The sequence below is a fragment of the Delphinapterus leucas genome, chromosome 1, assembly GCF_059928025.1.
Source record: "Delphinapterus leucas isolate spDelLeu-1000000601 "Yukka" chromosome 1, BTC_Dleu_Yukka2, whole genome shotgun sequence".
Taxonomy (NCBI): Eukaryota; Metazoa; Chordata; class Mammalia; order Artiodactyla; family Monodontidae; genus Delphinapterus; species Delphinapterus leucas.
The window spans coordinates 165,162,308-165,175,660 of NC_143129.1; the positions used below are offsets into that span (position 1 = coordinate 165,162,308).

At 46.3% G+C, this 13,353-nt stretch overlaps 1 protein-coding gene across 6 annotated transcripts in view; it reads right to left on the reverse strand.

Annotated features, from left to right (window-relative positions):
• Positions 1-13,353, reverse strand: part of TMEM39B (transmembrane protein 39B) — a 39,380-nt gene that overhangs the window by 19,401 nt on the left and 6,626 nt on the right. For 4 of the 6 annotated variants that reach the window (XM_022575076.2, XM_022575077.3, XM_089897056.1 and 1 more), the window contains 4 exons: positions 12,973-13,127; positions 5,892-6,228; positions 4,793-4,980; positions 1,355-1,475 (listed from right to left, as the gene is read on the reverse strand). In XM_022575076.2, coding sequence (XP_022430784.1) covers positions 1,355-1,475; positions 4,793-4,980; positions 5,892-6,228; positions 12,973-13,127 — 801 coding nt within the window. Of the gene's footprint in view, positions 1-1,164; positions 1,266-1,350; positions 1,476-4,792; positions 4,981-5,891; positions 6,229-12,972; positions 13,128-13,353 lie in introns of all 6 variants that reach the window. The other 2 variants (XM_089897077.1, XM_089897073.1) reach the window with 2 other exon arrangements.

Genomic DNA, 13,353 nt, shown 5'->3' on the forward strand with positions numbered 1-13,353 from the left:
TCTGCCTTTGTTTGTGGTGTTCCTTCTGTCAAGACTACTGCTTCCCACAGAAGCTGTTTAAGATCCGGATCAAAAAAAAACAAAAAAAAGATCCAGATCAACCTCCACCTCCTCCCAGAAGCTTTTCTTGAGAAGTCCTGCTTGTTCTCTCAAACTTTTGCTCGTCGAAAACCAACACCTTATTATATGTGACTTCCTGGGTACTGTCAGGCCTGAACAAAGTAGAATCTTATGACAGAGGCATGGAAAGTTATTATAGACTCTACAGCCTGAGTCATTTACTATTTCATGTGTAGCATCCCCCGCTAGGCCGGAAGCTTCCAGGGGACACGGAGACACATCACTCTTACCTGGTGTCTACAGGGCAAGGTAGAGTGTAGAGACTAAGAAAATTTTTCTGGTCAGTTTAAAAGAATGATCGATGTCCAGGGATCTTGATTCTGCAGGGGCCAAGGTACCTAAACCTCAAGAGCTGATTATAGGATGGCAGGAGAAGTGCCAGGAAACAGGAGTCCGAGAGACCAGCACGCCAGGCTCAGCTCTGCACCTGACAGGCTGCAGGACCTTGGGCAAGTCCCTTCCCTGTCTGAACCTCAGGTTTCTCTACTGGGAAAAGAAGAGGTTAGCCCAGATCAATGATTTCTCAAACTGTGTTCCTCAGAGCCCCAGGTTCCAGGAGGTCTTTTAGGGGCTACCACAGTGGTAAGCAGGAAGAGAGGGGAGTTCCAACCCTTTCAAACAGAGCAGCGCCATGAAGTCCTATATACTGAACTTTAGTTTGACTGAGTTGGAAAAAAGGATTTTGACAGTAAAATAAGTAAATAAAATGGAAACCACCAGCCCAGATGATTTTGAGCAGCCCTTTCCATTGTACTGAGTCCATGAGCCATTACCATTAGTTCCCAAGTTTCCCAGTAAGGCACCCTTGGAACAAGTTAAACTCTCTAAGCTGATTTCAGTACCTGAAAACCAGGACAGCCCTGGTATTTCTTTCATACACAAGGTTCTGGTGAAGACTGAATGGGAGGGTGCATGGGAAGTGTTTACCACAGTGCCTGGCACACAGTAAGGAAAGACGAGTGTAATTATTTTCACCACCAACAACCCCTCCTTTTGTTGTATCATCTTTTCTACCTCCACCCAATGTTTTCAAAGATCTGGTACCAAGTGAGCTACAGTTATGAAGGGATCATTTGTATGGCTGTCCTTGGGCTGCACATGTGCATTGTCTTCTTTTGGATTTGGGAAATACCGAAAATAGCCGCCTCTTGCTATGACATCACCTTCCTGCCCAGCTGATCCTCTTGCCCTCTAGATCAGGCCCCACCCCTCCTTCCCAGGGGAGGAGACTCACGTGGAACCGGAAGTGGGAGACATCGGAGGGGATGGCCACGTTGTAGTGGCCCACTGCTTTGTAGACGTTCTTGCTGTGCTTCACCAGCACGCCCTGTGGCCACATGCATTCTTCAGTCCACCTGGAGGCACAGCCCGACAAAACCCCCTTATGCCCAGCTCACCCACACAAGGGGATGTGAGAAGACTGGGCATGGGGTGACCACCAGGGCTCTACTCCCATTTCTATCACTTAGACACAATGACTTTCCTTTTCTGGGTCTTAGTTGCCTTTTCGGTAAAATGGGTAAGAACTGTAAGAAATTCACTGCACTGGGAGTCGGAAGGTTTAGGGCTGACATTCATGTCTCTGAGGGATTTCAAGAAAACCCTTTTCCCTCCCTGGGGTCATTTTATTCATCTAGCCTCCCATCAGTCTCACCTCTAGCCTCCCAGCAGTCCACCACACAGCTGCCCGAGTGGTCTTTGTGAAACACCAAGCCAAGCCTGACTAGTCTCTCCTCAAAACCCTTTGAAGGCTTTCCGGTGCCCCTGGAGTCAAGTCCCCAACAATGTGTTACAGCCTCCGAGTCCCAGTGTGGCCTTCCATGACCCCCACCACATAGCGCCTGCTCAAGCCACCCAGAACTGCCTCTAGTTCCTCCAGCACACCTGACTGCTCCTGTCTCTTCATAAGGTGCTCGCTCCAGCTGGGCTGCTCTTCCAGATGCCTTATCCCACAGAGTTCAGCATCTTTTAAATGCTCCCTGAATCTCCTGCTACCGGTCCACTTTCCCCAATGTGTTGTCACTTATTTATTTCCCTGTATCCCTCACTAGTCTGGGAGCACTGAAGGGAAGGGATGGTGTCCAGTTCATTTCTGTGTCCTCGGAGCGTGCCACAAGGCCTGGCACAGAGGCGCCCCAGAGAGCATGTGAATAAGGTTGTGGGACCAGTGAATTCTCTTCCATTGTTCTTTGAGATCTCCCAGGAAATCTAAGGGTCCTGGGCCAGAGGACTGAGAATAACTGTCCACAAGAAGCTCAATCTCATGCTCCTGTCCTGTCGATTCCTTCATTTAAAAAACAGTTACCATGTCATATGCAACAACATGGATGAACCTCACAAACAATATGCTGAATGAAAGAAGCTGGACCCAAGAAGAATGTCTACTGTATGATTTAATTTACATGAAGCTGTAGAATAGGCAAAACTAACCTATGGTGAAATGAAATGAAAAGATGGTTGCCAGGGGGAGGGGGTCATTGGGAAGGGCCATAAGGAAATTTTCTGAGGGGCTGGAAATGTTCTGTATCTTGATGGGGGAAGGGTTACATGGGTATGTATGTCTTTATCAAAACTCAAGGAATTGTACACTTCAAGATCTGTGAATTTCACTGTATGGAAATTCTACCTTAAAAAAAGCTCACATACAAAAAACACAAAAAATTTGCTGTTGGACCTATCACAAGCCAGGCATTTGCCAGGAGTGAGGAGATGGCCGAGCGCTTGACAGACAAGGACCCTGACCTCCAGGAGCTTTAGTCTTGGAATGACAGGCAAGTAACTAAGCAAACACAGCAGAGGAGGAGCACAGGCAGGGCAGGGACACTGAACCTATCCTGGGTGGTCAGGAAAGTGTTCCTGGAGGACGCAAAGTGCTAAAGGATGAATAGGAATTAAACAGGAAAAGAAAATTGGAAAGGTCACTCCACGCAAAACATGCATCATAGGCAAAAGCCTGCATACAAAAGTACATACAGGGACGTCCCTGGTGGCGCAGTGGTTAAGAATCCGCCTGTCAATGCAGGGGACACGGGTTCGATCCCTGGGCCGGGAAGATCCCACATGCCGTGGAGCAGCTAAGGCCGTGCGCCACAACTACTGAGCCCATGCGCCACAACTACTGAGCCCATGCACCACAACTACTGTGCCTGCACGCTAGAGCCCACGAGCCACAACTACTGAAGCCTGTGTGCTTAGAGCCCATGCTCCGCAACAAGAGAAACCACTGTAATGGGAAGCCCGAGCACCACAACAAAGAGTAGCCCCCGCTCGCCACAACTAGAGAAAGCCCCTGCGTAGCAACGAAGACCCAATGCAGCAAAAAAAAAAAAGAACATACAGAATTGGAGGATCCGAAGAGGCTGGGTCTGGCTAGAGCAGAGTGTGAGTTGGGGCATGGGAAGAGACGGAGCAGAAAGGCTGGTAGGAGTCAGTTCATCATGGGAAGCCACGTGAAGGAGCCTGGATCTTACCTGAGGACCATGGTGAGCCATGGGCAGGTTTATCCTCATATTCAGCCATGTACTCTCTTTCTACTCCCCCCTCCCCTCAGAGCCTTAGGCTAAGCCAAGCCCCACTTCAGCCCATTTGGCAATATCCATCCACTCTCTGGACCACCTGGACAGAGCCTGAGAGGGACCCTGACTGGCATGGAGGGCCAACATCAGGAGGCTTGGCCTCTGCGGCCTCCCTTCGCATCTCTGTGGGCCTACCTCTACAAACCTGTCCTAGGGGCCTCTTCTCGGCTGGGCCTTGTGCTGGGCCCAAGACTCAGATGTGATTCAGAGATGGTCCCAGCCTTGAGGAGCTTCCAGTCTAATGGGGGAACACAGGCAGGAAAATTAGCATAACCGGGGTAAAAAGACGGTGATGAAGGGCTGTAGAAATGCTAGGCACCAGGAAGGATGGGTCAGGCTGAGGGGAGGACAGTCCAGCCCCTCAGGGCTCCTGAGCAGGGTGTCTTCTGCCTCTGCTCTGAGTGCAATGCCATCCTGCAGCTGGGCCTTCTTCACCCCACTCATCCTAATTCTTTGTGTACACGGCTATCACCCGCACCAGACTGTAACTCCTCAAGGGGTCTCATCTTAGCCATTTCCTCCCTGTGGCTTTTCTTCCCTGGCCAGGGTATGTCATCAACTAACACAGCACCATACCCTGTTACCAGACGGATGTTTCTAAGGCACACCTTGGAATGGATCCCTCCGCTGTTCAAAACCCTCCATAGCTCCCCTCTGCCTATAGGTCAAAGTCCAAGCTCCTTTGTCCAATACACAGCACCAGGCCTGGGACAGCTTAGGTAGAAGTAAATGCTTTCTGAAAGAGTAGATTAGCCAATGATTGGATGGATGAGTGAGTGGAAGGAGGGAAGCAATGAGTGAATGCATGAGCAAATCAGCCAATGAGCAAGTACCTGAGTCAGTGAATGAGAAAGTCAATGAGTCTATGAATTTACCACCTGCCTTCCTCCCATCTTCAAGACACTGCAAGTTACCCAAGGACAGGAGACATGTCCTTCCTGGGCCCTGCCATATCCCACTCTGGCCACAAGGCCTAGCATACAAGACATGCTCAATAACTATTTGCTGATCGAATGAATGAGTTGATGAGCAGGGAGGTGAGTGACTCCAGACACTGATCGGGGGGGCCGGGGTCGAGCAGAGAAGGGCAGACTCACGGGTGCTGCAGTACATTGGAGCACAGTGCTGGGTCCACCTTCTGCCAGCAGCCCAGGTGGGCAGCGGCCTTATGCAGCAGGTCGCAGTAGCTGGCAGGCAGCAGGTGCTGCATGAGGATCACCGAGGTGCTGATGGACACCAGCAGGAAGAGCTCGCAGGACCAGCGCTTGTCATAGTAATGTGTGTTCTGGGGGCAGCGGGAGGTGGGTGAGACCTTGGACACCCATAATGGGCTCACTCCCTCCCCCATCCCTGATTCCATCTGTCTCGGAGATCAAGACAGCCCTAGAGAGACCTCGGGGTGGCCTGAGACGAAGGACTGAACACCTAACAAAGGTGGCTTAATCATGGGCTTAAACCCTATGCCCACTACTCAGTTTTCTACAAAGAAAAATTATTCCCACTCTGAGCCAGAGAACAGGCTCTGGGGTTCAACAGAAATGAGTTCAAATCTTGCCTCTGCTGCTTAGTCACTATGTGACCTTGGGCAAGTCATTTCACTTCTCTGGGCTAGCTTCCTCATCTGTTAAATGAGGATAATATGAGTAACCACCTCTGAGAGGCGTGAGGAGGATTATAATACTCATCAAAGCTCTAGCAGGTTGTAGGTGCCCAACGGACACGAAGTCCTCTCAACCCCCAATCATTCAGTGCAGCCCATCCTCAGAGAAATGTGTCAAGCCAGCTGGGGAGGTACCTTCCCACATGGCCATACAAGCCAGAGAGAGAGCACAGGCCTTTGGAGTCCCTCAGATCTGGATGAGTCCTGCCTTTCGAACTTAATGACAAAGCAGGACACTGTGACGTGCCTGTGCCAAAACCGCCACACTGGAACACCAAGTCACCGCCTTCCGTTGCCAAGTATTACAAACAACAATGCCATGTCCCCCTTGCTGGCTGGGTGACCTCGTGCGGGCCACGTCCATTCAGCGAGCCTTGTTTTTTCCACTCTAAAATGAAGGCAGGAGTCACTCTGGCCCTCAAGAGCACATATGGGAATCTCATCAAGAGCAGCAGAGTTATTTATGCGAGCAAGAGGGCTCCTGGGGGGCAGGCAGCAGGGTGAGGCCCCTTTCCTCCCTGGGTCAAGCTACGCACCTTCACGAACCAAACAGGCACAAAGGCCACGTAATAGGCGCTCAGCATGGAGCTGACCAGCACCTCCTTCATGCGCCAGTTGAAGTCCATCTTGAGGAACTCCACCTCACTGCGGATGAGGCTGGGCGACAGGCAGCAGGCGTGGGTGGGCATGGCGTCCGGGCCGTACAGCTGCCGCGTGTGCTGCTTCCACGTCTCCCGCAGTGTCAGCAGGTAGTCCCGGCTCCGTGCCAGGCCACTGACCGCCTCCCGGGGACCCATGGAGGCCATGTGGCTGAAGAGGTTTGTCTTGCGGAGGTCACAGTTCAGCTGCAGGAACGGAATGTACATCCCAAACCTGCTGGGGAAGACAGTGGTGAGGGCAGGCCTGCCCAAGGGCCAGGATCCCAACTCTTAACCACCAAGGGAATCTTCTTTCCTCCTGGGCTTTAGCTCTCCTGGCTGTTCAGAGGGGAGACTCTACCGGTCCCTCTAGCCATCCAGCCTCCCAGCCAATGATCAGTCATTCAACCCATGTATTAGCACTAAGTGCGTGCCAAGCATTGTGCTGAGCGGCAGGTATACAGTAGGAAGCAAGACACGAGTCCCGGCCCTCACAGACTATTGCTGCCTAGCAGTAATCTTAACAGTCCACATTAACTGGGCACAACCAGTGCTCCAGATACTGTACTAAGTGCTTTACATGCATTCTCTTCTTTTGTTTCTCTTAACTCTGTGTTAGGTACTGTTAGCTTGTGCCCTTTTCAGCTGAGGAAGCTTTGACTCAGACAGGTGGAGTGGATTCCGAAAGCTCCCACAACTAGTAAGGAAGTAATAGAGCTGGGATTCAAATCCAGAACTGTCTGGCACCGGTGATCAAGACAGATACTCAGCAAATACTACCAAGTAATTCATTAATTGAAAATATACATGGGGAAGAGATATGGGAACATATGTATATGTATAACTGATTCACTTTGTTATAAAGCAGAAACAAACACACCATTGTAAAGCAATTATACTCCAATAAAGATGTTAAAAAACAAGAAAAGAAAAGAAAATATACATGGTACCACAAAGGAGAGGTAGACATTGTCATGGGCGCACATGGGGGCAGCTCTTTAGCCTGCACAGGAGGACAGCTCAGGAACAATATTTATTGTGTGTCTATTACGTGCCAGGCACTGAAATGGGCCCTTGAACAGTACAAACCACTTCCCCTGAGGAGTACCCCTAGGTCAGGGCTGGAGCTAATTAGTTAAGAGATAGAGTGTGTGGCTGATATCATTTAAGGAGAAAACTAGACAGACCCATAGCCCAGAAGAGTAGATCATTAAAGTGGGTAAGTGCCAAGCACAGTACATGGAACGTCATGATAGGTGCTCTTGACAGGCATTCCTTGTTTTAGCTTAGGGCCTCTCAATTTCCCCAGGCCCTCAGACGTAGCTCCAGGAGGGTCCCTGAGCTGCTGCCAGGAGCCAGACCCAGTGAGAATGCTACATTTTCTTATCTATAGTAATGTTCTCTTTCTTTATTCTGAACTTCCAGGAAGGGATATGTGAGTGTTCTTGGGCACTCATATAATTAGCCTCTTTGGGTTTTTGCTTTCTGGCCTATAGAATGGGAATGCTTCCACTTCTCCTAGGGTAAGGTTCAAGTAAGATACCTTAGAGAATTCTGGTCAAGAGCATAACCTTTGGGGTCAAATAGGCTAGGATTAAAATCCCAGCTCTGCCACTTACTAATGCTGTGATTTAGGGCAAGTTATATAATCTCTAAGAGCCTCAGTTTCCTTAACTTGCCTCAAGTTACCTAGCTTGTACTGATTCTCTATGCTCAGTCAGGCATTATGCTAGTGTTTTTATAAATACTCTCTTTTAATCTTTGCAACAATGCCCAGCATGGTGTCTGGCCTAAAGTAGATCAATACAATTTTATTTAGAAAAGAAAGAGGTCAATGATTCTGTGGGACAGAAAAGAACACTGAAATGGGATTCCCAAAACACTCTTCAGGGCACTTGGTGGGAATGAGGGCGTGGGGCACCTACACGAACATACAAGGGCTTCAGACTCAACCTTAAGGAAAAGTACTTAAGAATCTTCTTGGCTTTCCCACTAAGAAGGACTGCCGATACAATTAAATTATTTGATAACAGCGAGTAGCTGCTCTGACAGGTCACAAGTTAGAAACAACTTCACATGCAAGATGGCAGATCCTCTTTCATCCTCTCCATCCTAGATGTGACAGTATCAATGTAGAAAGTAAATAAATAAAAGTAGAAAATAAATCCACAACAGCAAAGAGAATGGGAGTGAGGGTTATCAGTACATAAGTGATTCTGACAAATTTCCATCTGCAGATGGAAACATGTTGACAGATGAGGAGGTCATCATCTAGAGTAGCGCAGTCCAATAGAAATATGAGTCACACATGTAATTTAAAATTTTCTAGTAGCCGCATTAAAAAAAAGGAGAAATTAATTTTAATACTCTATTTTACTTAACCCAGTATAGACAAAATATTATCGTTTCAATATATAGTCATTATTTATGAATGAGATATTTTACTTTCTTTTTTTGTACTAAGTCTTCAGAATCCAGTGTACGTTTTACACTAACAGCACATTTCAGTTAAAACTAGCCTATTTCAAATGTTTAATAACAATAGGCAGCTAGAAGTTACTAAACTGGATAGCGTAGGTCTAGAATGTGCCATGAGAGGGTTACAATGGGGGTAGGAGCTTATCTGCCCAGAGTGACCCAAGAGAGACTGGCTTGAAGTGGGCACATTTGATAGAGGGTAGAAGTGAGAAGCAGGGCTGAACAAATGGGATTAATCACAGATCTGTATTCATTTATGAGTCACTCCCTTTATTCTCCTACAAACCTGACACAATCTGCCCTGAAAGATTCTTCTCTAAAGAAACTGAATAAACTGAGGAGAACTGAGGTCTCTAATGGGGGCACCCTAGAGTAATACCCCCCTCCCCTTTCTGGTCTATGGGTGCCCACGGCTTGACAATTAGCACCTCACTCACTCTTCCTAAAGCAAAGTCTACCAGTCAGTGTGCCCTGCCCACATACTTAGAATTCCCAGTCAAACCTCCCATTCACGTATACAATGGCAGAGGGAGAGAAAGTGCATTCCAAGCCACTCAGTCCTCCACTCTTAAATGTAAACAGACAACCAAAGAAACTAACTACACTTAGAAAACTAGCAGCATGAAACAGAAAAATTGACCCAGTGGAAAGAAAAAATTGAGGGAACGTAAGAGATCTTTAAAACAAGAACAGAATGCTATGAGAAAAGAACAATCAGAAATCCAGAAAGAGGACTTAGAGATGAAAAATATGATTGCTGAAAAAAATCTCAATAAAAAAGCTGGAAGATGAAGTTGAGGAAATTCCCCTAAAGATAAAGTAAAAAGAAAGAGAAAAAGATAGATAGAGAAAGAGAGAGACAGAGTCAGAGAGAGAAAGAAAGAGGGGAGGGAGGGACGGAGGGAGAGGAAGAAAGGGAGAAAGATGAAAAATATGAGGGAAAATATAAGAGAAACAGATGACCAATCTATGAGGTCTACCATCCGACGCAGAGAAGTCCCAGAGAGAACAGAAAAAATGGAAGGGAAGACATTATCAAAGAAATAATAGAAGAAAATTTCCCTGACCTGAAGAAATACACAAATCTCCAGGTTAAAAAAGTCCTAGAGTACTGATAAGATGAATGCCAAAAGTTCCATATCAGACACATTCTTGTGAAATTTCAAATAATCAAAAGATAAACAGAATGCTCCCAAAAGCTTTCAGAAAGGAAAAAACAAGTCATCCACAAAGTAACTGGAATCAAACTAGCATCAGACTTCTCATTAGAAACACTGGATGCTAGACACAATGGAGCAACATCTTCAAAATTCTGAGAGAATATGAATTTGAACTTAGAAATCGACATTTGGCCGAACCATCAATCAAGTATGAGGGCAGCATAAAGACATTTTCAGACATGCAAGGACTAAGACTGTATATACCTCCCATATACCCCTTGTTAAGAAAATTACCTCATAATGCACTCCAGCAAAATAAAGGAGAAAACCAAGAAAGAAGAAGACACGGGATCCAAGAAACAGTGGATCCAACCCAGGAGGGCAGGAAAGGAAGTCCCAGGCTGAGAGCTGTATAGCAGGCTTAAAGAGCAACCACTCCAGACTGGAGCAGGAGGATGGAGGGCTCCAGGAGGGATGTCTTTGGAGGGAAAAATGGACTCCAGGCAACAGGTAGTATGACTGACAGGCTGGATAAACTTGAGGATATGTTGAAGGCCCATCATTCTTTTGTCAACAAGAAAAAAGAAAGGCAATTAGAAACTCCAAGAAAAATAAAAAGCTATATAAGAAAGTTACAATCTAAATATGAAGCAAACTAAAATGTGGCATGGTTTTAAGCAATTGATGGAATATAAGAAAAGAGAAACCATCTGACCTTGACACTAGGAACATTCTTATTTTAAGAGGCCCAAGATTATAATTCAGTAAATATAGAGAAGGAATATCATCTACACACACTACTTGGTCCTGCAGGTGAATAATATTTTCATACTCACAATAATATCAAGGCCACTTATTGGTTTTTAATTTTTAGAATTAGCCTTAGACAAAGAATGGAAGACTTAAATGTGGCTATATAGGAGAATGTGAATGTCAAGCATGACAATATAAGAGTACAGCTGCCAGGAAGTGATAGGAGGAAGAGGGGAGGAAAAGCCAATGGACAGGGCTCCTAATATTATGTTCTTACATAAAAGGGATTAAGACACTGACTATTGTTGATGGAATAAAAAACACAGGCATACTCATATTATTGAAAAAGAGGCCCAACAGAAAATTAAAAATAATAACAATTATCAAATACTAGGAACAGTACGGATGGAAGGTGAAGTAAATCTTCATCTGTCAATGCAGGGAATCAATGTATATGTGCATGTGTGCGTGTGCACGTGTGTGTGTGTGTGTGTGTGTGTGTGGTATGCTTGTATATGCACAGAACATTCATTTCCAGGATATACAAGAAACCAGAAACATGGCGGTTACCTCGTGGTGGTTAGGTTCCCTTCCTTCTAAGAGTGGAAGGGAAACTGGGTAGCTGGGAGACAGGAGTCAAGGGAAGAATTTTTCATTCTACGCTCTTTTATCTGTTTTTCAGTTTTAATGATGTGGACCTATTACCCAATTATAAAATCAATAAATAAATGTGTAAAGAAATAAACAAAAGCATAAGGATATTAAAATTACGGAGGTAACTCAGAGAACACTTAAAACCAGAAACAGTAAAAGAGGTTGCTTTTGAGAAGTGGGACTAAAAATCTGGAGGGTGGGGTTAAAGGCTGTTTCTCATAAGCTTTTTTTTTTTTTCTTTTGGCCACACCACACCTCGTGGGATCTTAGATCCCTGACTAGGGATCGAACCCGCACCCTCAGCAGTGAAAGCACGAAGTCCTAACCATTGGACCACCAGAGAATTCCCATCATCAAGTTTTTTAGCACTATTGAATTTGATTTTTTTATGATATACATGTCTTATATTAATAAAAATTTAAAGATTAAATAATATAAAATAAAGCAAAATATGAACACTGGGTGACGTCTGAGTAGTCACCAGAAAGTGTCAAATTAAGGCAACTGTTGACACTTCTAATCAGTACAATCTTGGAGGGCCATTTGTTGATATCTATCAAAAATGTAAAACATACCTTTTGGTGCAATAATTCTACTTCTGGGAATCTGTTGTACAGAAATTTTGGACAAGTGTGCAAAGATGTATGCAAAAGAATGTTCCCTGCCTCATTGTTTCCAATAGGGAAAAGCTAGAAACAACTCAAAAGCCCACCAACAGAAGACAAACAAAACAAATTGTGAAAAGTCTATTCAATGGAATATTATGAGGCCATTTAAACAACTGAGGCAGACCCATATATACTGCCATGGGAAAATATCCAAGTTATATGACTATGTGAATGTGTAATAAATTATACATTATCATGCATAGAGATTAACCCTATTTTTCTGTTTTTAAAAAATGTATATGTGTGGGTACTTGCACAGAAAAAATTTAGAAGGACATGCTGCAAGATAATGGTTTTCTGGAGGACTGAGATTATGTGGGACTTCATTTACTATGTTAAAAGCTTCTGTAAAGTTTAATATTGTTACGTGACACATGTATCACTCTTATAATTAAAAACTAGTTGTAACTAAAGCAAGTGTGATTTGGCTCCTACCATGACAGTGACCTTTTGATCACGCAGGGGAGAGACGAGTGTCCAGTTCTGAAGCTTCCCAGGGAACAGAGGTGACCCAGCCTGAGGAAGTTCATGACTCAGAAAGCCCAGGGGTTGGGAAATGACTGTTAATGCCCAGGCCGCCAGCAGCCTGCCCCAGAAACAGCCAGGGTGGACATCTTGCCAAAGCTCTCCCCAATTCTAGTCCAGAAAGGGGCAGGCCTGTGCTCCTCCCAGACACTATCTTTCCATCCTCAACAATCTGGGTTCTGGCAAGACGGAGGAAGTGAGTGAGCAAAGCAGACACACAGACAGACATACAGATATGCATGTGAAGATACACACACACACACACACACACACACACACACACGCTTCATGCACAGACACCCACACAGAAACATGCGTGCACCCAGGTGCTTGCAAGCATACATACCTGGGGAAGGCACCGAGAGACTACATAAACACTAAGATATGCAAAGAGACAGAGAAAGAGAAAGAACCAGAGAGAGAGGAAAGGAAGAGAGAGGAAGATGAAGCCCGTGCATACCCCCTCAGGAGCTGTGGGATATACACTCAGATCTGAGTCCCCTTCTGACCTCCCCCTTGAGGGCACCTTGGGGAAATTATGCCTGCCGTCTCAGTTTCTGCTCCTGCAAAAGAAAGCTAATCGTCCTGATCTCAGGACGACATTGTCAGACAATGTGAGAGGGTACTGTTGCTGCCTGCCTGTGAGTCTACTGGGTACGGGGGCCCAGTGCCCAACCACACTCAGGGCAGAGGTCAGGAACAGGTGCTGGGCAGTGAGGGGGTGGAGTGAGGGGTACTCACGGATAGCAGAGGAACAGGAGGTTCAGGAAGGAGTAGGTCCTGAAGAGGTGGATGAGGGAGCGGCACAGACTCCAGCCTGTTGCCGTGAGAACGGTGAAGCGGGTGAGGAACAGCATGATGGAGCGAAAGAGGGAGACCTTCCCCCTCTGAGAAGCCTGGGTCAGGGCGAGATAGGACGGGGTGGGGCCTTGGATGGAGGTCATGGGGGCTGTGCCCAAATCCCACCCAACATGGCCCGTGGTCCCGCCCGGGGAAACGTGGGGCAGCAGGCTGGGCAGAACCTGGCAAGGTGAATCCTTTCCCTCGACGCCCAGGAAACTCCAAGAGCCGATGGGATGTAATACTCTTCAACCAAGTTCAAAGGGAGCCCCAAGGAAATGC